Source organism: Mustela putorius, unplaced genomic scaffold (assembly GCF_011764305.1).
Source record: "Mustela putorius furo isolate JIRA1106 unplaced genomic scaffold, ASM1176430v1.1 tig00000129_pilon_pilon_pilon, whole genome shotgun sequence".
NCBI lineage: Eukaryota > Metazoa > Chordata > Mammalia > Carnivora > Mustelidae > Mustela > Mustela putorius.
The window spans coordinates 35,863,441-35,887,775 of record NW_025421290.1 but is presented as its reverse complement, the minus strand read 5'-3'; the positions used below and the strand labels follow the sequence as shown (position 1 = coordinate 35,887,775).

Here is a 24,335-nt window from a genome sequence, read left to right as displayed (position 1 = left end):
GTGGCTGTCCTGTGTTCAGGACCCAGCCCTCTTCCTTGCAGGCTGTCAGCTGGACTTGGCCTCCCTTGCCTTGGAGGAGCTGGGTGTGGACGTATGTGGGGACAGACATGCCCTGGGTTGGACTGGGGCAAGGGACATGGTTGGGGCAGAGGGGCTGGAGGAGCCAGTTTTACCTGGGGGACCTGTGCCTGCGGAAAACTTCCCCTCCTCGGTGACACATGCCTCTGTCTTGTATTCCTTGCTGCCTTCTTTCTAGTGTTGTTCCAGCTTCTCCCTGCTCTTACTTCCTCCCACTGACTGAGCGTAGCTCTCTGCCCAATGCTGTGCCAGCCCCTGGGCGTCCCTGTCCCCTGGAGCTCTTGCCCCTGTCCTTGCACACGGGTAGCGGCTTGGCTGAGGCCAGCTCAGCCTTCACCACCCCAGCTGCTCTGCGCTCTGGAGCTCGGGACAGCCTGGAAGGCTTCGGCTCTTTTTAGATTTGCTTCCCTCGGTCTTCAGCACAACCTTTGTTCTGGCTTCTGGTTCCCCGAGACGGCTGCGGTGTGCGCATTCTGCCCACCAGAAGGAGCTGGTGGCCGCCAAGCTGTCTGTGGGGAGCACTGGGGGGCAAGGGAGAGTGATTCCCCTCCTCTGGGCTTCCCAGCAGCTCTCCATAAAAAATACATTTATATTAAAAACATAATGAAGAATAAAAAAACATTTTCCCCCCCAATCATACTGAACATCAAAAGGAGATTTTTATCAATTATGGGAGAGAGATTTTGGCCATAAAATGGTAATTTAACGAGTGGGAGATGGATGGCGGGAAGCATTAATGTCATCCGGGACGGATAGTGTGCTATTAGTCACTGGGGGAGAGACTGAGGTGGCCGCCATGGCGCTGGCTCTTCTTCTCTGGCTGCCTGGTGTCCCTGCCTCCTCCTGAGCAGCTGCCCTGCCCCAGCCCCGAGAAACCTCCTCCTTGGGGGCTGTGCTCCATCTCCAGGGCCCCTTCATTCTGTGGCCCCACAGCTTCCACGTTGCCCTTACCTAGCCTGGGCCACGTCCCTCCTGTGCCTGTGGAACAGAGCCCCCCAGAGAGCAGGTCAGAGCTGTTCCCCTCTCTCTTTCCTGCTCCAGTCTTCACACAGAGACACTCTGGCCCCACGGGGGGTTCACTGCATGCACCCCAAGGCCTGTGCTCTTACTTCCCCTCCTTAACTCAGCAGACCCCTTCTCATCCTTTGAACTCCGGCTCTAACACCACCACCACACTCGTGGACACACGGCCTGAATGCTCGCTGGGTGTCAGACACTGTCTCAGAAGTTTCCTGGAGATCATCTTACTTCTCACTAGGACCCTCTGAGATCAGTCCTAATATTACTTATTTTACAGATGGGAAACTGAGGCATGTTTTCCAGTGAAATCATACCCTTGTCCTCCTCATGTGCCCCCCCCCCCACCCCTAGTCAGTATTAGTGGCTCTTTTGTGTTTCCTCTGGGCACTTTCTGTCCTATCACAGCTCTAACACCATTGTTTGTTGCATTCAGATTGATTGTTTTTCCATCTCGAAACTCCCATGGGACTTAGTGTGGGCTCTGCACATAGTAGGTGTTAGAAAATATGGTTGCATTGATTGCAGAATGACTTTGTGTGCCCCTGTCGCCTTGAAGCCTTCACCGACCTCTTCAGCCAGGTTGGATTGTGAATCAGAGTACTTGGTTTCCCTTTTGTGTCTGTCTGGTCATTTCAGTGTGGGTGTGTGTTCTCGGGGTGGGTGGTCTCCCACTCTCCTTGGGGTTCTGCCCAGTGCCTGGCACACCAGAGGTGCTACTAATGTGTTGTTAGCCGCACGGAGACACTCGGATGCAGGACATCATGGCGTTATGGGTCCTGGAGTTCTCGAGGTGGCCCGCTCTGCGCCTGCCTGGGTCTTGCTTCCAGAATCCCCTGGGGTGTTCCTGTTGGAGCCTGTGGAGGGCTGTGTGAGGGTGTGTCTAGGGCTGTCTCAACTATGAGCTGAGGGCAAGGGCAGGGTCTGTCTTCTGGAGAGAACAGGAGGGTCATTTCCAAGGTAGTTTGGCATATGGTTAATAATAGACTTTGGAGTTAGAGAGCCTTGCATGAATCCCAAATGTTACCAGATTTTCACTGCATCATTAGTTGTTTCTGAGACTTAGTCCTCTCATCTGTAAACAGGGATGATGGCAAAACCTCCACACTAATAGGGCCGTGATGAGGATTGAGTGCTAGGGCCCATCTGGGGCGCACAGTGAATCCTGGCAGCTGTTAGCTCTGGTCGTCACGTGCAGAGCTCTTGTGAGGACAAAATGAAGCAGGCACACTGGGACCTTCAATTATATCCAGCACCCCACTGGTGCCTGGGTCTTCCTGTCGGTTGACAAACACTGGCTTTTCTGGTTTGGCCTTCGTCATTCAGTGGCAGGCGCCTTAGACAAAAGTTTCCCAAGAGAATCACGTACTCCTGAGTTGTGATGGTTTAGAAATCGCCCTGTCCAAGGCCTGTGTTTCATTGGCAAGGAAACTGAGGCTCAGAGCGGGAAGTCACTGGCTGGGGTGTTGGTGGAACCAGCACTCAAACCCAGGTCTCCTGACTCCGATGCAGTGTTCATCCTCCTGTTCAGGGCTGGGAGCTTGCTGCCTGGAGTGAGGCCAACACTCAGAGACACTCTGGTCTTGCTGTTGGAGAAACCCAGAGGGGCTCCACTGGCTTTCGCCCTCCATGGGACTTTGTGGCCTCCTGGGGGCTTTGAGGAAGCCCTATTTTCTTAAGTTCATCCCTCATGCTGAGAGGATTCTGGATGTTCTTTGTATCCTTTAGCAAGCCCTCCGACTTGCCAGTGGTTGGGATGATTATACCCATGTGCTCACCGTTCACCTTCAGTCCACAGACCAGGCTGTGGTATGTCCCCTTCCCACACCCACCCTCCCACCCCGGCCCTTTAGGCTCTAACCTGTAGGGTCTTGCCCAAACCCAGCCCTCCTCTGAGCTGTGTTGGGCCTGCTCGCTGGAGAAAGCGCCTCAGCTGACAGCAGCCCCGTTTGCAGACTCTGGAAGGTCGGGGGCCACCACCGACTGCGTCGCTCCCTCCGAAAGTACAGATTTGTTGAGCAGCCGATAGGTACTTACCTCCGTGCCAACGCTGTGGGGGATATAGAATGTGTCAAAGCTGTGGTCCTCCCTCCCCAAACCGGGCAGACAGAACAATTCACAGAGGAAGTAATTACAGAGAACAATTAAGCACTCAGCTGTGGGGCTGGTACAGGAAAGGTTCAGGGGGAAGTTCAGAAGAGGGTTCTTAGAGGAGGTGGCCCTCGGAAGATGAGCAAGATGGAAGGAGCGAAAGCCCGAGGCAATTGGAGGCTGGCAGTGCAGCGTCTCCACGGGACCCAGGAGCAGAGGCGCGGGGCTGGGTGGTGGGGCCCTGTGGTTGGGCTGTGTTAGATCATGAGGGTTGCTGTGACACGGACCGGCGGCTCAAACCACAGAAATCTGTTGTCTCAGTTCTGGTGGGCAGGAGCCCGAGACCCGGGTGCCCGGGGGTTGGGGAGGGGCGGGTGTACCCTCGGCAGGGAGGGGGCTCTGCTCCCAGCCTCCCCTCTAGCTGCGGGTGGTTTGCTGGCCGTCTTCATCCTTCTTCGGCCTACAGAAGTGCCATTCTGATCTCCGCCTTCATGCTCATCCAGTGTGCTTCCTGTGTGTGTGTCTGTTTCTGTGTCCAAGTTGCCCCCTTTCTTAAGGACACTGTCATATTGGCTTAGCGCCCCCCACTTGCCATGCCAGGGTGACCTCATCTTAACTAATTGCATCTGCAGTGACACTGTTTCCAAGTAAGGTCACATTCCGAAAGTCAGGTCCTGGAAGTTAGGACCCCAACCTGTGAATATTTGGGGGCCACAGTTCAAGCTGGCTTCGGTGAGGGCATGAGCGCTTTTGCTGGGAACCAGCTGAGGCAAGAGGACTGACATATTGTGTCCTGTGACTATGCTTTGGGCAGGCACGGGGCTGAGTGGGCCTTTTGGGGTGCTCTTCTAGGATTCCTCTCTGTCTCTCATGTTCTTCCTGCAGGCCGGCTCTATTCACAGCTGGTTTCCTCTGTGGGCTGCTGCCCCCGGCAGCGCTCAGCCTCACCTTTTCCCGGGCTTGCCCCAAGCAGGGTCTTACCCTCCTTCCTGTCCCAAACACTCCACTTTCCTTTTACGAAATTCTGGATCAGGACTCTGCCCAACTGAGCCTAAGTCAAGGGTTGTGCTGGGTGGAATGGTGTCCCCCCACACTCCTCCACCTCATTCCTATCTTCCTAGAACCTGAGAATATGAAATGAGGTATTTGCAGCTGTAATTCGGTAACTTAAGTTGATAGTGCATTGGGGTGGACCCTACATCCGGCCACTGGTGGCCTTGCGAGGGAGCCATGCGGCGGCGGCAGTAGAGATGGGATGCCGCTGCAAACCGAGGAGATGCCAAGATCGCTGGCAGCCGCTGGGAGTTAGGAAGAGCCGGGAAGGCTCCTCCCTGGGGCCTGCAGAGGGGATGCAGGCCCACCAGCACCTTGATTTCAGATGGCTAGCCCCAAGAACAGGGAGTCAATACATTTCTGTTGTTTTAAGCACCTGTTCGTGGTGATTTGTTATAGTCGCCCTGGGAAACACACACATCCCTGGCCACTCATGGAGGCCGGAGAAGGTGGGGTCTGTCAGAAGATACCATCCTTCTCATTTAAACCCCAAGGTGACAGGTGGGGTGGGGTGGGAAGCAGTAGGGCAGAACGTAGCCTAAAAGATGTTCATGTCCTCAGATGATAATGGCAGGGGACTTTCTGTTTGGTACTTGCCAGGTAGTACACACAGTGGCTGGCTGTTTTATAGATATTGTTTCTAATGGTTACAATAACTCGACAGGTTGGTAGATTTTACCCTTCCAGTTTTCCAAATGAGGAAGCTGGGGCTCTGGTAGGTTAAGCAGCAGCCTCCATCTCCTAGCTAGAAGAGGCAGAGCCCCCGCTTTGAGCACTGTTGCCTGAGCCCTCACCCCTCCCACTGTGCAGCTGCCGCCCCCGAGGATAGCCTGGTTTCTGGAGGGCGAGACAGTGGGGGTAGGGTTGTAGCACTGGATCTTGATGTGCAGGCTTTAGGGCGTCACCATGGGCCCCAGATCTTAGAACTGTGTTCAGTCTGATCAGCTGATAGTGTCTGTATATGTGTGTGCATGCACACGTGTGTGTGTGTGTGTGTGTGTGCGTGTGTATGTGTGCGTGGGCCTCTGCGGCTGATTTTTGGGCAGAGTCCGCCAACAGTGCAGGACAGCTGGAGGGGTGCAAGGCAGGAGCCGTGCCAGGAGGCTCTTTCCTTCTTCCACATCTGGTCAAGGTGAACTCTTTCTTTTGAGCCTATTTGTGCTGTTTCCTGGAGCTGGGGCGTGGCCAGCTTTTCTCACCGCTGCCTGGGTTGGCACTCAGAGTGGCACTCAGAGTGAGTGTACCTGACTGGGCAGTGGGGTCAGGAGGCGACAAGTCAGAGATGGAGAGCCACAGCCACTGCTCTAGAAGGAGTGGCCCTGACAGCTGACCCTCTGCCCTTGGGACTGCCAAGCCAACCACGGGTGGGGTCCTTATCTTCTCCTTGCATGAACTCATGGCATGCCTTCCCTCCCGTAAGGGGAGGGGTGGGTCTCTTCTTGCAGACTGCTCAGGGTTGGGGTGGGCAGCGTGGGCAGGGTGGGTGTGATTGCTGGGGCTCCGATGGCTTCTTCCCATGTCCAGGTGAGCCAGAGGATGTTCTTTCTTTACTGGTGACGGTTGGGGCAGAAGCAATGGTTTGGAGTCCCGGATCCCACAGTGTCTAAGAGGGAACATGATCGCCGACCTTAGCGGGATGCTAACCACGTGGGAGGTGCTCATCCCGGCCGGGCACTCCCAGGAGACGACTCCAAGGACAGGATTCTGGTGGGAGTGGTTTTGTGGGAAGCTCAGGGGCAGCCAGGAGGGAAGTGGGAGCGTGGTTCAGGAAGAGAAGGGCCTTAAACCCGCTCCCACCATAGGGACACAGGGAACTAGTGTACAACACTCACTTTAAAATCATCCAACCCAGAAAGCCTCTGCCTTTGGCTCAGGTCATGGTCTCAGGATCCTGGGATTGAGCCCTGCATTGGGCTCTCTGCACCTTGGGGAGCCTGCTTCCTCCTCTCTCTGCCCACTTGTGATCTCTGTCTGTCAAATAAATAAAATCTTTAAAAAAAAAAATCTTAAAAAAAAAAAATCATTCCAAGGGCCAAGGGAGAAGGTTGGGTGTTTATACACCAGCTTCCTACCTTCACAGAGATGGTAGCTCCTGAGGGCTGCGAATTTCTCCAGATGGAGAAAGAGCCCCCCTGGGAGCAGACGAAAATGCTGATGTTGCAGGAGGCAGCAGGGGAAAGATCTGAAGGGATGGATGGGTGCGGCAGGTGTGGCGCAATGGTGCCCCCTATAATCCCCAGAGCTGCCGTGTGGCGCAGTACTAGCATCCAAGTCAAGGCCAGAGAGGTTGTGACACGTGTCTGAGGTTGCACAGAGATAGGAGGTTGAGTCGGGAGCAAAACCAGGGCTGACTGCAGATTACAAGGTCCTAAGCCTCATGTTCTCTTGCTCTCTGGAAGGAGCCCTGGGCCTTTCCCCAGGTTTCTTGTCCTAGCAGTTTATGGCTTCTCCCGGCATTCCCAAGTGGGAGGTGGGACAGACAGATGGGGAACCCCTGCAGGTCAAGGAACTGCCTATTGTTTTGTCCTTCCCTGGGATGCGTTAGATGTTTTCAAATACACATCCTTGTTTTAGTATATGTGCTGCCGAAGCAAGCATCACATCCTCGTTTTCGTCCTCACAAATTGAGGTGAGTTAGGTGTCCTTTCCTGGTTTTCCCCAGTCACAGCTTACTCAGCTGTAACGCTAAATAACTTACTCAGGATCACACAGTAGGACAGCAGCTCAGCTGGAACCGAACCTGAGTGTTACCTGACTGTAGAGACATAGCACGCTCGAGTCCCACAGGCTGCTGTAGGACGTGTGGGACAGGAAGGGCTTGAGAGACCCAGTGTGCACCCAAGGGCCGCACTCTTTCCCCTAACAATGCATCAGCCCACCATCTTGCCTTTGGCCCCGGCCCGGCTCTGGATCTTTGTTGCCTCAAGGGCCAGTCACACGGCTGAGGAAGTGCTCGAAGAAGCACGTGGCGAGGTTGGTTGGCTCTTCTCCTCCTTCTCACCTCTGGAAAAGATGCCGCCCCTCTGTGCTCGCAGGTAGGGGGCTAGTGATGGGGGTGAGGGGCAGTCTGCCCTCCCGACTACCTTCTGAGAGCTGGGCCTTTCTGCAGGGAGGAGTCCTCCTCTCTCTCCGCCGGGTCCAGGTCCCCACGTGTGGTCTACCTGCTGCAGCTCCTTGGCAGCAGAGAGAAGCAAGCCAGCCACGTCGGGCTGATTTATGTTCATCGTTGGAACAATAATGTTTAATCTGGAAAGGGCTAATCAATTTTTTATGCTGATTATGAATAGGCCAGCTGTGCCTGCTTCTTTATTCATGGGGCTGGAGGAGCCGGCCCGTGTCCCAGGCTGGGTTCCCGTGGTGGTTTCCGCTGGGGGAGGCCCTGCTCTGTGGCCCGGCCTGTGCCACTTTGGTGGTGTCTCCTTGTTTGTGCGCCTGTGTCACCGGGAAGGGTAAGCCAACGCTGGGTGGGGAGCCAGACTTGGGGTGTGTGTGTGTGTGTGTGTGTGTGTAGGGAGGCTGGTGTGGGCTGGGGCACTGTCATAGGAGTACAGAATGGAAAGTTAAGAGTTACAGAATCATAGAATTAGGAAGGCTCAAGGACTCTAACACCTCCCTTTACCAAGTGAGGAATTTAGACCCAGAGAAACGGAAGCAACTTCCCTAAGGTCACGGGGCTGGTAATGGCAGAGGTGGGACGCGAACCCTAGTTCCCTCACTCAGAATGCAGAACTTGGCCACTTTAATTGAGTCACTGACTTGCCCCACAACTCTGACTCCTGGGCAGCTTTGGTTTAGGGACAGAAAGAGCTAGAGACAGCTCAACAAGAGGTCAGGACGAGATGAGAGAGTCATCTGTGGTTTCAGCTACAGCTCTCAGGTGCTCTCGGAATCCACAGTAGGGTCATAGAGAGGGGGGATTTGGGGTCTTCTGGAGAAGGCAAAACCTGAGCAGGACTTGAGTGCTGTCAAAAGGAGAACAAGCTGAAGGGCCTAGAGAGGGCATCTTGGACAGGAGGAATGGCCTGAGCTGAGGACGTGGTCTCTGGTGGGCATCACCTCGGGCGCAGGTTGGGGGCTGTGCCTGACCCTGGAGAGACTGGAGGGGGCCTGTGCTGCCTGGGCCCAGGGATGGGTCTGGGAACATGGGGCCCTGGGCCAGGTGAGGGCAGGGGCTCAACTTGAACGGCTTGGCTGTCCCGCAGGTGTGATTTTGGACCCTTTACATCTTGTCCTATTGGACATCACGAGTCATTTGTCTGTTTATCTATTGGCTCAGCCCATGTTTGTTGGACTTCGGTCATGTGCGTGCCAGGGGTTATGTAGCTGGACAAGCTGCCACCGCAGTCTTTGATCGAATTGTAGGGGAATGGCAGGATGTTACACAAGTGACCAGAAGAATAAAAATGTAAAAACACCCATGATAAATGCCACAAGGGAAAAGTAGAGGGTGCTCTGCGTTTAGAAGGCTGGAGGGGGGGGGGTCTTTCTGAGGGCTAAGTGGTGATTAAACTGAGACCAGGAAGGGTTAGGAGAAGGAGGCAGAGGGAACAGAATGCAGAGGCCTCAGGTGGGAAAGAGCATGGATCCATCTGGGGACAGAAGGGAGTGGTGGTAGCAGGTAGAGAGATGCTGGAAGATGCAGCTGGAGATGTGCATTGGGCTCACCCGGGGGCCCAAGTTCAGCAGCCAGTGTTGGGCTCTCTGGAGAGAGTGGCACCATCCACAGTGGCCTGCACGGGGACCAGGGCTGGGACCTGGAGACAGTTACCAGGCACTTGTGTTCATCTGGACAAGTGGGAGGGTCTGTGGGGGAGGGAAGGGTAGGGAACACTTGGCTCCCAGGACACTGGCATGATCAGTGAGGGTCCCCCGAGAATAGACATGGTGCTGAGGGGGCTGGTGGGGCTGCATGAGCTGCTCACCCCACTGGCAGTTTGGGGAATGCTTTTTCTTTTCTTTTCTTTTCTTTTTTTTTTTTTAAAGATTTTATTTATTTATTTATTTGACAGAGAGAGATCACAAGTAGGCAGAGAGGCAGGCAGAGAGAGAGAGAGAGAGGAGGAAGCAGGCTCCCTGCCGAGCAGAGAGCCCGATGCGGGACTCGATCCCAGGACCCTGAGATCATGACCTGAGCCGAAGGCAGCGGCCCAACCCACTGAGCCACCCAGGCGCCCCGGGAATGCTTTTTCTGAGGGGCTGGGCTTTGCCCAGTGGACCCCTTTCTCTTTAGAGTCAGTGGTCAGAGAGATGGAGAGTCTATGTGGGACTGAGCAGTTTGGGGTTTGGCATTGAGAGGCTGAGTCTGGCATTGGGTTCCTGGTTTCCAGACATTAAAAAAAAAAAAGTCCTCAGCACCCTGATCTAAGGAGAGTTCTGAGAGAGAGAGAGAAAGAGTATGATTGTCCCCACAGCCAGGCTTATAGGGGAGGCTGTTCCTCCCATAGCTGGAGCACCTCCTGCAAATGACCATCACAGGACTATGTCTCCCTGGGGACCCTACTGCTCTCACATCTTTGCTGTGTGAGCCGATGACTGGTGGTTTTGTGTGAGGTCGTAAAGGAAACTGAGCTTCTTGGGAAGAGGCTGGTTTTAGGATTTGACCTGGGGCCTGGGAAGGAATACCGTGTAAGAGGCCGCCGGGGGAGTGGAGGACACCTGCACAGGCGGGACTGGTTCTCGGTCTCATCACCTGGCACGGAACCAGAACTGTGATGTGCCTTCCTGGTGCCGTGGCTTGGGGTTCTCATGTGACCCATGTTTGCACACTGTGCGTGCAGCCCCTGTCCGCTCCCCAGCCCTCTAGCCTCAACATTGCCCTGGGAAATGCAGCGAAAGAATGAAACAGACCCATCCTGAGAGTGATACGCTCGTGCTCCGCATCAGCGGTCAGCAGGCTTCTTCCTCGTGGAGGCCTGGGTTCGGGTCCTAGCCCTGCTGTGACAAAGAGCACGGCTTTAGTGGCCTCAGACAAGAGAGTTATAATCTTCCTGTTCTGTGGGCCAGAAAACCTCAAATTCAAGGGTTGGCTGGGCTGCATTCCTTCCAGCAGCTCTCGGGGAGAGTCTCTTGCCTTGTCCGGCTTCTGGAGGCTGCCCGCGTTCCTCAGCGTGTGGCCCTGTCCTCCTCGTCCCAGCCAGCCTTGTGGCGTCTTTCAGTCTCTCTCTCTCTCATTCTTTCACCTTGCCTCCCTCTGTCATACTTGCTGCTCCCATTCTGACCCTCCTGTCTCCCTCTTACAAGGACCGGGTGATTCCCTTGGGCCAGATAGTCCTCCAGGCTGCTCTCCCCCTCTGGGTCGCCTTTGAGGACTGGGACATAGACATCTTTGGGGGGCCATCTCTCTACCCACCATTGGGCCAGCTGGTAAATATTTGAGGTTTTTTGGGCCAACCAGTCACTGTCACAGCTGCTTACCTCTGCTGTGCCAACATGGGAGAAGCCACAGATGTGTGATGAATGGGTGGGTTGTGTCCCAGTGAAAGTTCATTCAGGGACACTGACGTTGAATTTCATGTAGTATTCATGTATCAGAAAATACTGTTCTTTTGGTTTTTTTCCAAACATTTAAAATGTCAAAAAAGTATTCTTAGCTGGTGGGCTGTATACAAAAACAGGCATGGGCCTGGTTTTGGCCCAAGGGCCATCGCTTGCTGCCCCCTGCTCTAGATGCCTAATACCCTTTAACACTTAGGAAAACACCCTTGCAAAATGAGTGTTGTTATCATCACTCCCATCTTGCAGAAGTTAATGGACCCAAGCCGCACGGCTGCCTGTCGGCAGGTAGGGCTGCTCACACCAGAGCTGGTGTTCTTTACCCCCCCTCGCTTTGCCAGGTCAGCCAGGCGTGCATGTAATGACCTCAGAATTTAGACTTTCTCTTCCCTGTAGATCCTGAAGGTCTGGGTTTGCCCCCTTTAAAAATCTCTGGGCGCTGCTTCTGTTACATGCAAAGCGAATCTGGAAAACTTCTTACTTGGGTGTTCTAGGAAGATCGCCAGGGCTTGGGTACCTGAGCCCTCGGATTTGGGGCTCCGGGGCATAGGAACATAGCTTAGGCTCATTTGCCGTGTGACATTTTGCCACCTGTCCCAAGGCTAGGGAAGTCTATCCTGACAGGAAATGGTGCCGCCGTAAGCAAGGGCGCCTTCTGAGACGTGTGTGCGCCACCGTGGCCGGGCTTCCCCCCCACCCGCACAGCCCCGCCATGGGCACGAGCTGCGGGTGAGGACTCCTCCCCCAGGGGGAGATCTGGAGGGCCCAACTCAGCCTGGATTCCGGGGTGGGAGTTGTTGGCCATCTTCTTTCTGGCTCTCACTTCCCTGTGTCTTGTTCCCCTTGTGTATGGTTTCCACAAGCCCTTCCCGCTGCCTAGATGTCTCCTCCTTCCTTCATCTGGTTCACTGCCTCTTCAGATCTCAGTTCTTTGTCACCTCCTCCAAGAAGTGCCCCCTGACCAGGTTTAATCCTCTGAACACAGGCTCTTACGGTATCAGCTACTTCTCCCTTCATATCATGTATCAAAGTTGGCCATTCACCTTTTCCTTTGATTACTTGATTAATGCCTGTCTTGCCACTGGACTTCAATTTCCAGTGGTGACTCCAGAGCGGGGGTAGCTGAACCTGATTTGGACCCAGGCCCCACTGAGGCCCTGGTGACTAGCACAGTGCCTTGCTTATATTAGTCACGTAAGCACTGGATGGATGAATAAACGAGTGGCATTTAGCGAACGTGCTCTTCTCTACAAAGTGGAGGCTGTTGTATCTCCTCTGTCCAACCTCAAGAAGGCCGAGAGCACTTAGGAGCACTTTGAGGGCGACAAACAGTATGCAGCTGTAAGAAAGTATGTTCGGTTGAGCATTTAGTCTCTGTTGAGCAAAGATGTCCTGACATCCCTTATACCAAACCAAACTCAAGTTCAAGGAAGAGGTACTAAGTTCTCACCTAGGTAGGTTGCCATAGAGAGGGGACGGAGCTCCTGGCCCCACCTGTCTCTCACTCATGTGCTGGGGGGTAAGCACTGGCTCTCAGGCACCCCATGGTTCCAAGGATGGCTCACTGCTTCTACACGGTGATCACCCCACAGATAACCTACGTAGGCCAGGTCCTGGCTTGTGAGGCATCCTGGCTTCATACTGCACCTCATTCCGCACAATTTCTTCTATCCCGGAGATCTCTGTCACAGGCAGAGACAGAGACACGTCACCCAGGGAGGCTGTACAAGTTATTAAGATGGGGATGTTGAAAGATTAGATTTATGACAGCCAACGGTGGATTATGAAGAATAATTTATCAAATGTCAGTGCCTGCAGCCTACAATTTACAGAAGGTTTGCTTAAGCTGAGGAGATCTGATTGGATTGCCTCCACCCCCACCTCTAATGAGTGACAGATCTAATGGATGGCTTCCCAGGCTGGCCAACCACACTGGGTGTTTATCTGCTTTTTATTAATCATTATTATCACAACATTTCCATAGAGTCCTTCCAACTGCAAGTCTCGAAGTGCCCAGCACCCGCCAGGTTCCCTCAGCTACCCTGAAGGAACTGTAGCCACCTCTGGGAAGTGCGTTCACTCCTCCGAATCATCTGGAAGGCCCAACGTCCTCTCACCAGGAAGAGGTTAGGGAAAATTGAACCTCACTCATTCACTAAGAAATACTTACTGAGTACCAGTGATGTGCCAGGGGCCTTGCATACAGTGCTGAGCAAAAATGGAAAAAGTCTGTCATTTAGAAGGGAAAAGGGAGATCCAGCAAATGTAAGTCAGGGCAGAGTGCAGCTGTGTTCCTTGCTCTCCAGAAGAGCACCCTGAATTCTGAGGACATACACGTATTACCTCCTCCTCCTGAGGAGGTAATCGTTGCTCTGTGATTTGAAGGGGGAGATGGAGCAGGATCAGACTCGGTGGCTTGGGTTAAGGATTTTGGCTCTGGTAGGCTGAGTGGTTTAAAAAGTGGTTTAAACGGAGAGAAATGACATGACCAGTTTATGTTTGGAAGACTCACTTTAGCTACCTGTGGAGGATAGATTGGAGGAGAAAGGAATACGGTGGCTTTTACTCAAGGACAGAATAGAACTGAGAGCCTAGAATTGCTGGCTCTTCGTCCAGTGCTCTTTTTATTATACCACTCTGTCCTCTTTATGGAGGCATTAAATGGGCATCCAGTATTCCTGCATCCAGTATTCATCCAGAATTATCAGGGCTCTTTCATAGGCCATATTCTAGACACTTCATGTGTGTTATTTAATATGATGACTCTGTGAGGTAGGGATTAGAATTCCCATTTTATAGATGAGGAAGCTGAGGCACAGATGGGTCATCGTCTTGGTAACTGACCAAGCCAGCACAGCATGGAGCCAAAATCTGAGCCTGGGAAATCTGACCCAGACCTGGCACTGGAATTACCATGGCCTATTTCTCAGGTCCTACTGTGCTGGCCAGCTGGTGGGCATTCTCAGGGAATACACCCACGGCTTTGGGGTGTGACTGCTCCTGGCTTCTTGCTTCTCTGCCAGTCGCTGGTCACTGTCCTGTGGGAGGAGGGACACTCAGTCTGAACCGTGATGCCCTTGACAGAGCCAGGCGCGTGATTATCCTGTACCTAGAGGCTCTTAGCACATTGGGAACAGCTGAGGCTTATGCCAGCCTCCTCGTGCAAATTTAGAGAGCGGCACTATTTTATAATTTCTGTGGTTGACCCTTGTCAAGAAAGGCCTCAGGTTCTGCTGCTGGCCCTTCGTTCTTACTTCCCAGCTAGGCAATAGCAATAGCTAGTGGCTCTGCAGAACGAATAGTTTGATCTTCCAGAACCCCAGAGAGAACACAGATTCTATGGAAGACAGGGACTCTGTTAATTAATAATTATTCTCATTATTATCTGTATTATAATAAATTGCTCTGTGTGGGAAACCGGAGGTGGGGTAGTCCCACCTTGAGGCAGGGCACCTGTTGAGTGGGGACAAAGAGACACTTGGGTGCCTTGGCCCCCCCACCCCCCACGACTTCCCAGGGTCTACATCATGATATGGGAGGTCTCTTCTTCTGATCTTGCCAGAAAGTCCCACCAGGGTTGGGTGAATTGGCACTGGGTTGGGGGGGCACTGTCGCCAGCAGGCCCTGTTAAAATGCAAGTATGTTTTCTAGAGGCGGTTACCTTATTTTCTGGATGGCGGTCTCCTCATGGCCAGAGATGATGTCTGTGTTGTTGGCCCATGTACCCAGCATGGTTTCTGTCATGTGGCAGGCCTGCAGGTACGTGTTTGCTGACTGGACTTGAGCTACGGAGTGGCAGATCGGTTTCATTTCCTGTATTAACTCTGGGCAGTTGGTAGTGGCAGCCCAGAGCACTGTGTGGGGAGAGAGGCTGAGGTAGCATCTGGGCCCACAGCAGAAACAAATGCTGTGATCAATTAGTGATGTCTGGCATGGGTGTGCGTGGGGTGTAGTCGTTAGCTGTTGCTGCAGAGCAGATTACCTGCAAACAATAAGCACTTGACACAGTACAGTTTCTGTGGGCCAGGAATGTGGGCATGCCTTCCTGGGTGGTTCTGGCTCCGTCTCTGTGAGGGTGGAGTCAAGCTCCGGGCAGGGGGCTGCAGTCATTCGAAGGCCTGAGTGGGGGAGGAGACTCTGCCTCCAAGATGATTCACTGTGGGCAGAAGGCCTTGCTTCCTCATCCCTGGACCTCTCCGTGCACTGCTTGAGTGTCCTATTGGCATGGTGGCTCACTGCTGCGGGAGTGCGCTCTCCGGGAGAGGACAGGAAGGTGTCACAGTGACGTCTCGGAAGGCATGCCCTAACTTCCTCTTTGTGCTGCGGTCATGGCTCTAGCTCACACTCAGGTGGGCAGTGGGCTGCACCTCACAAAGGGAGGGGTATGTAAGCACCTGTGGATATATTTTAAAGCGGCTGCAGGAGGGATGAGAGGGCATGGGTCACCTAGTTGCTGTCAGTGTCAGGTGTTTCTTAGAAGGAGCAGGAATGACCCTGAACAGGTGGGATGCAAAACCAGGCATGTTTAAATGGAAGGAGCAGGAATTGCAGCTAAGTGAGATAGCAGCTGGCGAGGTGACGGTGAGATGGAGGGGTGCCAGCGGCAGGTCCCTGCAAAACGGTGCTGGGAGGAAGGGGTGGATTTCCAGCAGAGGCATATGGGAAGTGATGGTGGGTTTTCTGCTCAAGGCAGACAGTCCGGACTTTGCAGAGTCCTAGGAGGCTGGAGCTATCTTATCAGCTTCAGGCTGGGGGTGGGGAGTGGGGCAGGTTCACTCCAGCTACTCCATTAATACGGGGACTTGTCGCTCTCCCCGTCAGACTGTGGTGGATGGCTGAAGGCCCCTCTCCCCCGCCCCCGCCAGCCAGGCGTGGGGACAGGGGCATCTCTAGACCTCAAGAGCCAGGTGTTGTTTGCTGCTGATGCCATGGTAACCTGCCCCAGGTGCCCTGGGCTGTCTTCCCAGCTCCTAAGTGGGAACTGCCTGGCCTTGGCAGCTAGGCCTGGACTTGCCTGTTTTGAGGCAAGCTCCTATCTGTTCATCTGCAGCCATCCAGTTCTGGGTTTGTCAGATTTGTTGGCATCATCTTATGTCAAGGATATTTGAGGGAGTATATCCAGAAGATATATCCAGAGTATATCCAGAAGTCTGATGTGCATTACTCTGGGGACAGCGGGATGGAATATTTGAAATTGGGCCATCTTGGAAAATCCAGGACATCTCTCTTCCTGGGGCTGGTGAGGGGCCTGAGGCTGGCTGGCGGATGGAGAGACTTAGTGAAACTCCTTCCAAGAGTCATATTATGGCTTTTACAGAAGATCCTGACTTCCCATTACATTATTTTGGGTGAAACGAGGACCCTGGCCAGTGCTTGGCTGCCCAGTGTGGCCTTTTGGAAACATTGACCAGAAAACTGGCTTCGTGGGAAGCTGTAGAGCTAATTTTCTGGAGCTTCTTCCTTTTGGCCCTGTATCTGGCTCTAAAATCACCTGGTCTAGGTTTCCTGGACCCCAGCTGATGCCAGCCTGCTGGTCTTAACCTGAGCTGTGGGGTGTGTGTGTGTGTGACACATTTCTTCTTGCCCTCCTGATGTTTTCTGCTCATAAAAAAACAAACACCACCTCCCACTTTTACACACATGCGCGTGCGTGCGCACACACACACGCAAACATAGACACACCCTGAAAAACCAGACCATACAGAGCTAGAGAAACTTTTTTCCTGATTATTTTTCCTTTTCTAGACAGGGACATCGATATATTTGAATCATGGGCCGACAGTAATTAAAAAGCACATAACCAGTCATTTTAAAATGCAGCTGTTTTACTTAATTGATTTTGTCGCCAGACCCAGAGGAAAAAAAGAGGAACGGGGGAAAGACAGGCTTAGAAGGGGAGACAGGTTTCTGCGAGCGACTGGAGGCAGCCGAGGGCCCTGCTTGAATCTAATTGCTGCCCGTGCTGCAGTTGGTTTCTGCTAATGGCTTTCTGCTCAGAGGGCTGGGGGTTGGGGCCCGAGGGGAGGGGCGGCGTTGATGTCAGCTGCACGGGGGGGTATAATTCTGCTTTCGGGACAGGGTCTATTTTTCCTTACTATCTATCAGCGTAAAGTACTTCCACTGAGCACTTTGAATCAAGGTTCCATTTAGAGATACTTTATTCATATTTAATTACAGGCTGCAGCACCAATCTTTAATTACCTTTTTTATAAGCCAGCTAGGAACATTCACTAGCAATCAATTATTTGTGTGTGTGTGTGTGTGTGTGTGTGTGTAAGCACAGGAGGGTGTGGGGGTGTGACTTGCTTCCTGATAGAGGGGAAAGGATGGCTGCAGGGGCCCTGGGGAGGTGGTGGGTGGGCAGGGGTGGGGTGGGGAATCTGCCCAAGAGGTTCCGTGTGCAGATTGGGTGGTGCATTTCCCATGCCTCTCTTTGCTGCCACTGGTCAAGCTGGGATTAGCTGGCAGGTCCTCACAGCTGGGGCCTCTTTCAGGGTGCTGTGTTGGCACCTGGGCTGAGCTCCAGACCCCCTGCCTGCTCTGGTGGAGACAGGGAACAGTGGGAGGCCCCCTTCTCATTCCCGGGGGATATGGCAGACCGGGCTTCCTCTTACCCAGGAGATGGGGAAATGCTTGCCTCAGCCCTTTCCTTCCTTCACCTCTCCCTGGAGTGCTCCTGGCAGCTGTTCTTGCCACACAGCCCTAGTGATGCCATGTCACTCTTCAGTTGCAATGACTCTGCAACGTTCCTGCAATGACACTGGTTTGAAGCCTGGCTGTCCTTCTTAGGAAACGAGCCAGTGTTCCCAGGGAGCCACGTGGAGGCTTGGGGTGAGGAGTAGAGTCAAGTGACCCCCCAAGTCCTTTTGCAGTGGGCAGAGGGGGCCATTCCAGCTGTCTGGGAAGGTCTGAGTTTGCAGATCTGCTCCAGAAAGCATTCTCCTTGGTGCTCCTTCAGGAACAACCAGAGGGTTTCTAAAGGCAGTTCTTGTTCATTTCATTACGTAATGGCTTGGAATGTTGCTGAAGTCTACCTCCCTTCTATTCCTGGATCCCTGTCCCAGCAGGAGGGCACTGAGGGGAGGGGCAAGGAGAGGGAAAGGAACTCACACTTATTGAGCCTCTTGGGGGTGCCTGGCACCATGCCTATGTTTCTTTCGTCTAACCCAGATGGGGCCTGAGAACTCTCAGTCAGAGCCCCTTCATCCTTGTGTGACAGAAAACAACTCAAACTGACTTAAGCAAAAAAGGGAAGTATAGGGTGCGTCTTCAGGCATGGCTAGATCAAGGGGCCCAACCTTGCTGACCAAGATTTTCTCTATCTCTTGGCTCTGCTTTCCTCTTTGTTGCTACCCTGGGATTCCTAGTAGCTCTAGACTTCAACTTTTACCTTCAAGTTCAGCAGAGAGAAAGAATCTTTTCTCCCACAGTTCAAACAAAAGTGAAACAGTTGAGTCTGATTAGATCAGTTGGGTGGCATGTACATCTCTGAACCCATCAGTGTGACCCAGGGTATTCAAGTTTCTGATTGGCCAGGCTGGGGTCTCACACCCACTCTGGTGTAATGGGTAGAGTCCACCTGGGTAAATCCCACACAGGACATGTGCTTTTACATTGGGGGCCTTTAGACTAGGAAGGGTGTGGGAGCCGGAAGGTCCATCCTTGAAAAGGAAGAAAGAGTTGATTCAGTTCCTCTCCAAGGGATTCAGTCTTTCAACAGATATGTACTTGCCACAAGGTAGTTCCAGTGCTATTCTTTTTTTTTTTTTTTTTTTTTTTTTAAGATTTTATTTATTAGTGTGTATGAGCAGGGAGAGCACCAGAGGTAGAAGCAGACTCCCCACTGAGCAAGAAGCCCGGCTCGGGGCTGGATCCCAGGACCTTGGGATCATGACCGAAGCCGAAGGCAGATGCTTAACTGACTGAGCCACCCGGGTGCCCCTCTGGTGCTATTCTAAGCGCAGGGAATTCAGCAGCTAGTAAGACAGACCAAAAATCTCTGCCCACCTGACGGTGATGTTCTAATGGGATCTACAGGGATGGTGGTTCTTTTGTTCTCCCAAGCCAAGCCCAAGTCCAGGATAAAGGGAGAGACCTAGGATGATTGATGTGGGGACAATCTGGTCCTCAGGGAACCTCGAACTCAGGAGGGAAGGAAAAAGACAAGTGTGTGGTTGGGGAAGGGTGGGAAGAAGTAGGCATGGGGAGGGGCCCAAATAAAAACCCAGTGAAGAAGAAGGAGGCTGGGGAAGCCAATCCGTACCCATCTCCCGAGACAGAGAAGTGTGGGCCCCTCCCGTGTGGCCTGGACCTTTGGCTTCTGAAGGATGTTGATAAATGGGATGGAGTTTAGTGAAAGCCACGAAAATGATGACAGGGCTGGAGGGAGTGATTTATGAGGGAGATTAGCAAGGTGTCTGCGCAGCCTCGGAAGCAGAGCAATGGGATGGTGGCCGAGGGTCGTCTGACGGCTGAAGTCCAAGGAGAGGAGGGGGCCTCAGGGCAGGAGAGGGTGTCTGATGCAGAAGGGGCCTGGGGGAGGCAGGGGCATGGATGGATGGGCCTCAGGGTGAGAGCCTGGGGGACGGGAGAAGGAGGACCACGGGACTAATCCTGTGTGGACACATTCATGTGTGTGTGTGTGAGAGAGAGAGAGAGTGAGAGAGAGAGAAGGAGAGAGAATATGTCTGGACCTTCTAGGATTGGAAAGCTGTATAGGGATTTCAAAAAGTGGGGGGAGGGTCAGAATTTCAGCCTTGGACATTTTTACAAAAGGCTTTTGGGTTTTTTTTTTTTCCCATCTGGTAAAATATTACCACCTGGACCGTGTAGGTGCGATCCCTCAAGTCACAAAGACTTTTTTCCCTTCAGGAAAATTTGGTTTGGCATTTTTAAAAGGGAAGGAGGGAAGGAAGAAAGGAAGAGAAGACAGAAGAGAAAGGAGCAATACATATTCCATTTTGTAGAGGAAGGGCGAGGGGTCTGCCCAAGGCCACCTTTGGGTGACATTGCAGGTGGGGACCAAAAGCGAGGCTGGGGTGTGTAGCCCTAGGGTCTCTGCCAGTTGGCCAGGCTGAGAGTGGGTTTGGGGACCTGTGTTGAGCTGCTGTTCAGGCAGGAACAAGAGGTGGCTACTGCATTTGGAACCTCCAAACTGGGGTCCCTTGAGCTCTTCCATGTTAGTGGATTGGAGTATCTGATCCCTGTATTGGGCTGTCTGGGGCCGGGGTTCTTTTAACTCTTGATTTCGTGTCCCTGCATAACAGCCCTGGGGTGCAGTGTTGCGTAACTAAATGAGCAGATGGTCCTCAGTTCTGAACGTTCTGGACAACACTTCTTTGGCCTTGAATGGAGGTGCTCAGGGCACCCATGCATGCGTATATGGACACCCCTCCGCATGTGTTTTCTCTCTCGCTCCCTCCGTATGCCTGCTGTGAATCTCCATGGCAGCAAAGAGCCCGCACAAGGCATTGGGTTGGCGTACAACTGGTAGAGCAGAAAATCTATTGGCCTGGCCCGTCCCCTCTCACTGAACTGAGTCATCTTAATTGCTCTGTCCTCTCTCCACTCTTGACAGATCCATGATTTGTTTGTGAGCTTTGACGACACCCCCCTGGGGGCCGCCTCCCTGGCCCAGGTCCACAAGGCGGTGCTGCGTGATGGGCGGACCGTGGCCGTGAAGGTCCAGCATCCAAAGGTGCAGTCTCAGAGCTCGAAGGACATTCTCCTGATGGAGGTGAGAGCCTGCCCCTTCCTTTGTCCTCGCTTTATATTTCTCTGGAAACTAGGTGGCTCCAGGGACACTGGTTCAAGGCAGCTGAGTGGAGTGTGACCCATTGAACAGCAGAGTGGCTGAGGGAAGCTCGAGACCATGACAAAGGAGGTGTCCTGACAATGCTGTGACTGGGGGACCTGTGGCTGGGCACATCAGTTCGTCTTGATTTGTTCCTAGGAACGGTCTGGGGATGGTCTCAGAGCATGACGTCTAGCCGCTGGAGCCAACGAGACCTCAGGTGGATGTTGAAGAAATGAGATGAACCAAAAGTGATTTCCTTGGGGGTAGAAAAGTTACATCTTAATTTGTTAAATTGTAACAAAAGGAAGCAAGTGGAGAACCAAGGGATGTAAAAATGACCAGAAGATCCCATAGAAACATTTACCCAGATTCCATGTTGCTTATCTCCTGTTCTGAGTGAACAAGCTTGTCCACCTAAAAATGTTCCTGGGAGAAACCCAGGTGGAGACTGTATCTCTGGACTTTTCTAGTTCTGTCCCCAGAGCAAGGGAGGGTGAGGCGGGTGCTGGTTGGGTGGTGGCCACAGCCTGGCCCCGGGAGGGCGGGCGTTTCACCTTCCAGTGTGTCCCTCCCCTTCTCTGCGGGCTGCCTTCCCCTGTTCTCTTTCCTCACTCTGGACTCATAGTCTGTTTCCTCAGTTCACCCTGACTAAGCTCCGAACATGCATGGAAGGTCACTTTTGCACCAGGCGCTAGGTGGGTCGTGGGGGGAGTGAGGGGGCACCATCTTCATCCCCGGGGGAATTCCCTGTTTAGTGGAAGGGTGTCGGAGGTAGGCCCCTGGCCAGGGCGGCCTCCGCCATTAAAAGATGGCGCCTGGCTAGTTGCCAGGTTAGGATTGCCTCGTGAGACTAAGCAGAACGCCCAAAGAGGAAGTAAACAGCATTGGTTGCTAGTGAAGTTGTTCGTTTAGGTGCACTGCCTGATTTGCTCCCTCCTGTACCCTGCTCGCTGATTGGTCATGTAAGTGTATATAAGTGTGTAGACTTGCGGAAATAGAAGAGAGAGAAGATGCATCCGAACCAGGGCGTCTTGTCGTCCTTGCGGGGCGAGGGCGATAGAAGGGCAGGTCTGGACACCAACAGCCACGGTGTGGGGATGTGAGCTCCGCCAAAGGGGTGTCTGCATGGGGCCCTCAGCGCATGGTGCTTCGACTGGTGTGTTGGGGGCGGGGCTTCACGGAGGGGCCTGTGAGATGGCGGGGCAGGGGGAGGATAGCCAGCCTGTGCGGAGGTCCAGTCTCAGAGGAACAGGGTGGGCTTGGAGAAGAATTGAGCTGGTTCAGGTGGTATGGGTGGGAGTGGCTGCAGAGGGGGCTGGGAAGGTAGGTAGGGACCACACAGAGGGCCCTGATCTCCTGGGTCAAGGCACAGAACAGCATACACAGCAAATCCGGATCTTCTGTGGACCCAAGCAGATCTGATTCTCTCCTGTAGCCAGCCGGGAACCATTTGAGAATTTTAAATCAGGGGAATGTCGTGATCAGATGTACATGAGAGACAAAAGTCTGTTGGCAGTCTGGAGGATGTATAGGAAGGCAGAAAGACTGTAGCCAGGGCGACTAATGGAGGGGCTGCTGCACCGGTCTGAGCCAACAATAATGATGTGACCCAGGCAGTATCGTGGGAGTGAAGGGGAGGCATGAGCCGAGGGGCGGAGTCATCAGGACGTGGTGAGCAGCTTTCCATGCGGTGGAGGCAAATAATGGTAGGAATGAATGGAAGGAGAGTAAAACAAATTGTAGGTTTCTGGCTTACATGATTGGGTTTGGGTGTCTTTCACCAGTGTATCAGTCGGGGTCCAGTTAGGAAGAAACAAAATCACGCTATGTATTTCCAGCAGACGGAATTTAAAAGAGAAGATGGGGCTCTCTCGGGATAGAATTGCAGAGAGGCCAGATGGGAGGGTGAGACAGTTACCAACGGCTGGAAGCCACTGCCACCCTCAAGGTGGAGGGACAGGGAGAAGAGGTGGTTCCCTAGGGCTGGCAGCTGGGGTCACCTGGTAGAGCCGGGCCCTGGTGGGGGCGGGGGTCCTTTGGCAGGTGGATCACAGCCTCAGAGCCCCTCACCTGGGAGGTGGGGCTGCAGATGCTGTGTGAGGCAGCCGGTTTCCACCTCCCTCTCTCCGCCAGCTTCCCACCAGTGCTGCCCTTGGGCCAAGGCTAGATGGGAAATGCAGTTCCTTTTGAGAGTGGTGGGGTCAGGGTGCTCCCAGAGCCGGGTGGAGTGGGCCATGGAGCCCCCACGAGAGCTTGGGTACTGCCGTCGGGAGACTGGATTGGGCTTTGCTCTGGCGGTCTCCATTCCGGCTGGAACCACACGTGCGGGATTTAGCAGCAAGGGGACTCACAGTGGGTAGGTGAGTCTGGGGGAGTAGTTGAGGTGACTTGGAAGGGCGGGGCAAAGAGTAAAGGAGAGGACAAGGGGAGAGCTGTGCGGAATACTGTCATCGGGGGGAGTACGCCCAGGAAGTTAAACTCCTGGGGGAATGGAGATATGGAGAAGTCACGGCCAGACAGATTGGAGGAGAACCAGTGTTGCTACCTTCCATGGAAACAACTTCAAGAAGAGAGCTAGAAAACAAAGCAGCTTAAAACAACCTGTGTGTGTGTGTGTGTGTGTGTTTTAAGGTTTTATTTATTCTAGAGAGAGAGCCAGAGAGGGAGCAGGAGCAGGAGGAGGGGCAGAGGGAGAGGGAGAAGCAAGCTCCCCACTGAGCAGGGAGTTCAACAGAGGGCTCGATCCCAGAACCCCAGGATCATGACCTGAGCTGAAGGCAGACACTTAACCAACTGAACTACCCAGGTGCCCCCAATAGTTGTGTGTTTTGCTCCTGAATCTGCAGTCTGGGCAGGGCTTGGTACAGAGACTCGTGAATTTCGTGTGGTGCCGCCTGGATGGTCTGATGGAACCGGAGGGTCTACTTCCAGGTGGCTCATTCACGTCCCTGGCAGCTCAGCTGAGGCTGGGGTCAGGGCCTTGGGTCCTTCCAGATAGGCCTCTCTGAAGCTGTTGGGGCTTCCTTGCAGCATGGCAGCTGGGTTCTAAGAGTGAGTGTCCCATGAGAATAAGGCAGAAAGCACATGACCATGGTATGACCCTGCCTTGGCAGGCACATAACACTACTTCTTCCTTACTCTGTTGGCAAGAAGAAGAGTCACAGAGGCTCCTTTAGTTTAAAGGCGGGGGGGCAGGAGGTACTCTCCTTCTTGATGGGGGTGTGACCAGGTTCTAGAAGAGCATCAGAATGGGAGGTATTGTTGCAGCCATTTGGGAAAATACAGTCTGCCAGAATTAACTCCGTGTTGTCAAATGGTAGATAAAATTAACAAAGCTCTGGAAAAGGCCTCTCGGATTTGGTGACTGAGAGTCCTTCAGACGAGCAAGGAGACTGGGTTGAGGGGGTGGGAGTAAACTGAGGCCCCAGGGAATGGAGATGGTTGACATAAGAATACTCAGGTGTCACTCAGGTGATGTCAGGAGGGTCCTGTGTGCTGTTTAGAGCAAAGCTCAGGGTCAGAGGTGGGGACAGGAGCAGGCTGTCCCTGAGGGGGAGGGTGGCCATGGATTGGTTGGGGGGAGGTGCTGGAGATCCAGGAGAGGGAAGTAACTGGCAGGTTTGGTCCTGAGGGTGACTCCAGCGATTGGGCTGTAAGGACCCGGGTGGAAGCATTAGCCTCGGTCAGTCTTTGTTTGGAGCCTGGAGCAAGGTGGTGAGGCCGCGTGCACATGAGTGTGGGGGGCAGGGAGGATGGCGGAGGGAAGTGGGCAGCTGAGTTGTAACCAGCCTGATCGCCCTATTTTTTT

The 24,335-nt window shown here is 53.4% G+C and overlaps 1 protein-coding gene across 4 annotated transcripts in view; it reads left to right on the top strand.

The window, feature by feature from the left end:
- The window catches only part of ADCK1 (aarF domain containing kinase 1), a 121,729-nt gene that overhangs the window by 59,076 nt on the left and 38,318 nt on the right, over positions 1-24,335 (top strand). For all 4 annotated transcript variants that reach the window (XM_045071799.1, XM_045071796.1, XM_004739158.3 and 1 more), the window contains one exon: positions 20,309-20,467. In XM_045071799.1, coding sequence (XP_044927734.1) covers positions 20,309-20,467 — 159 coding nt within the window. The remainder of the gene's footprint in view (positions 1-20,308; positions 20,468-24,335) is intronic.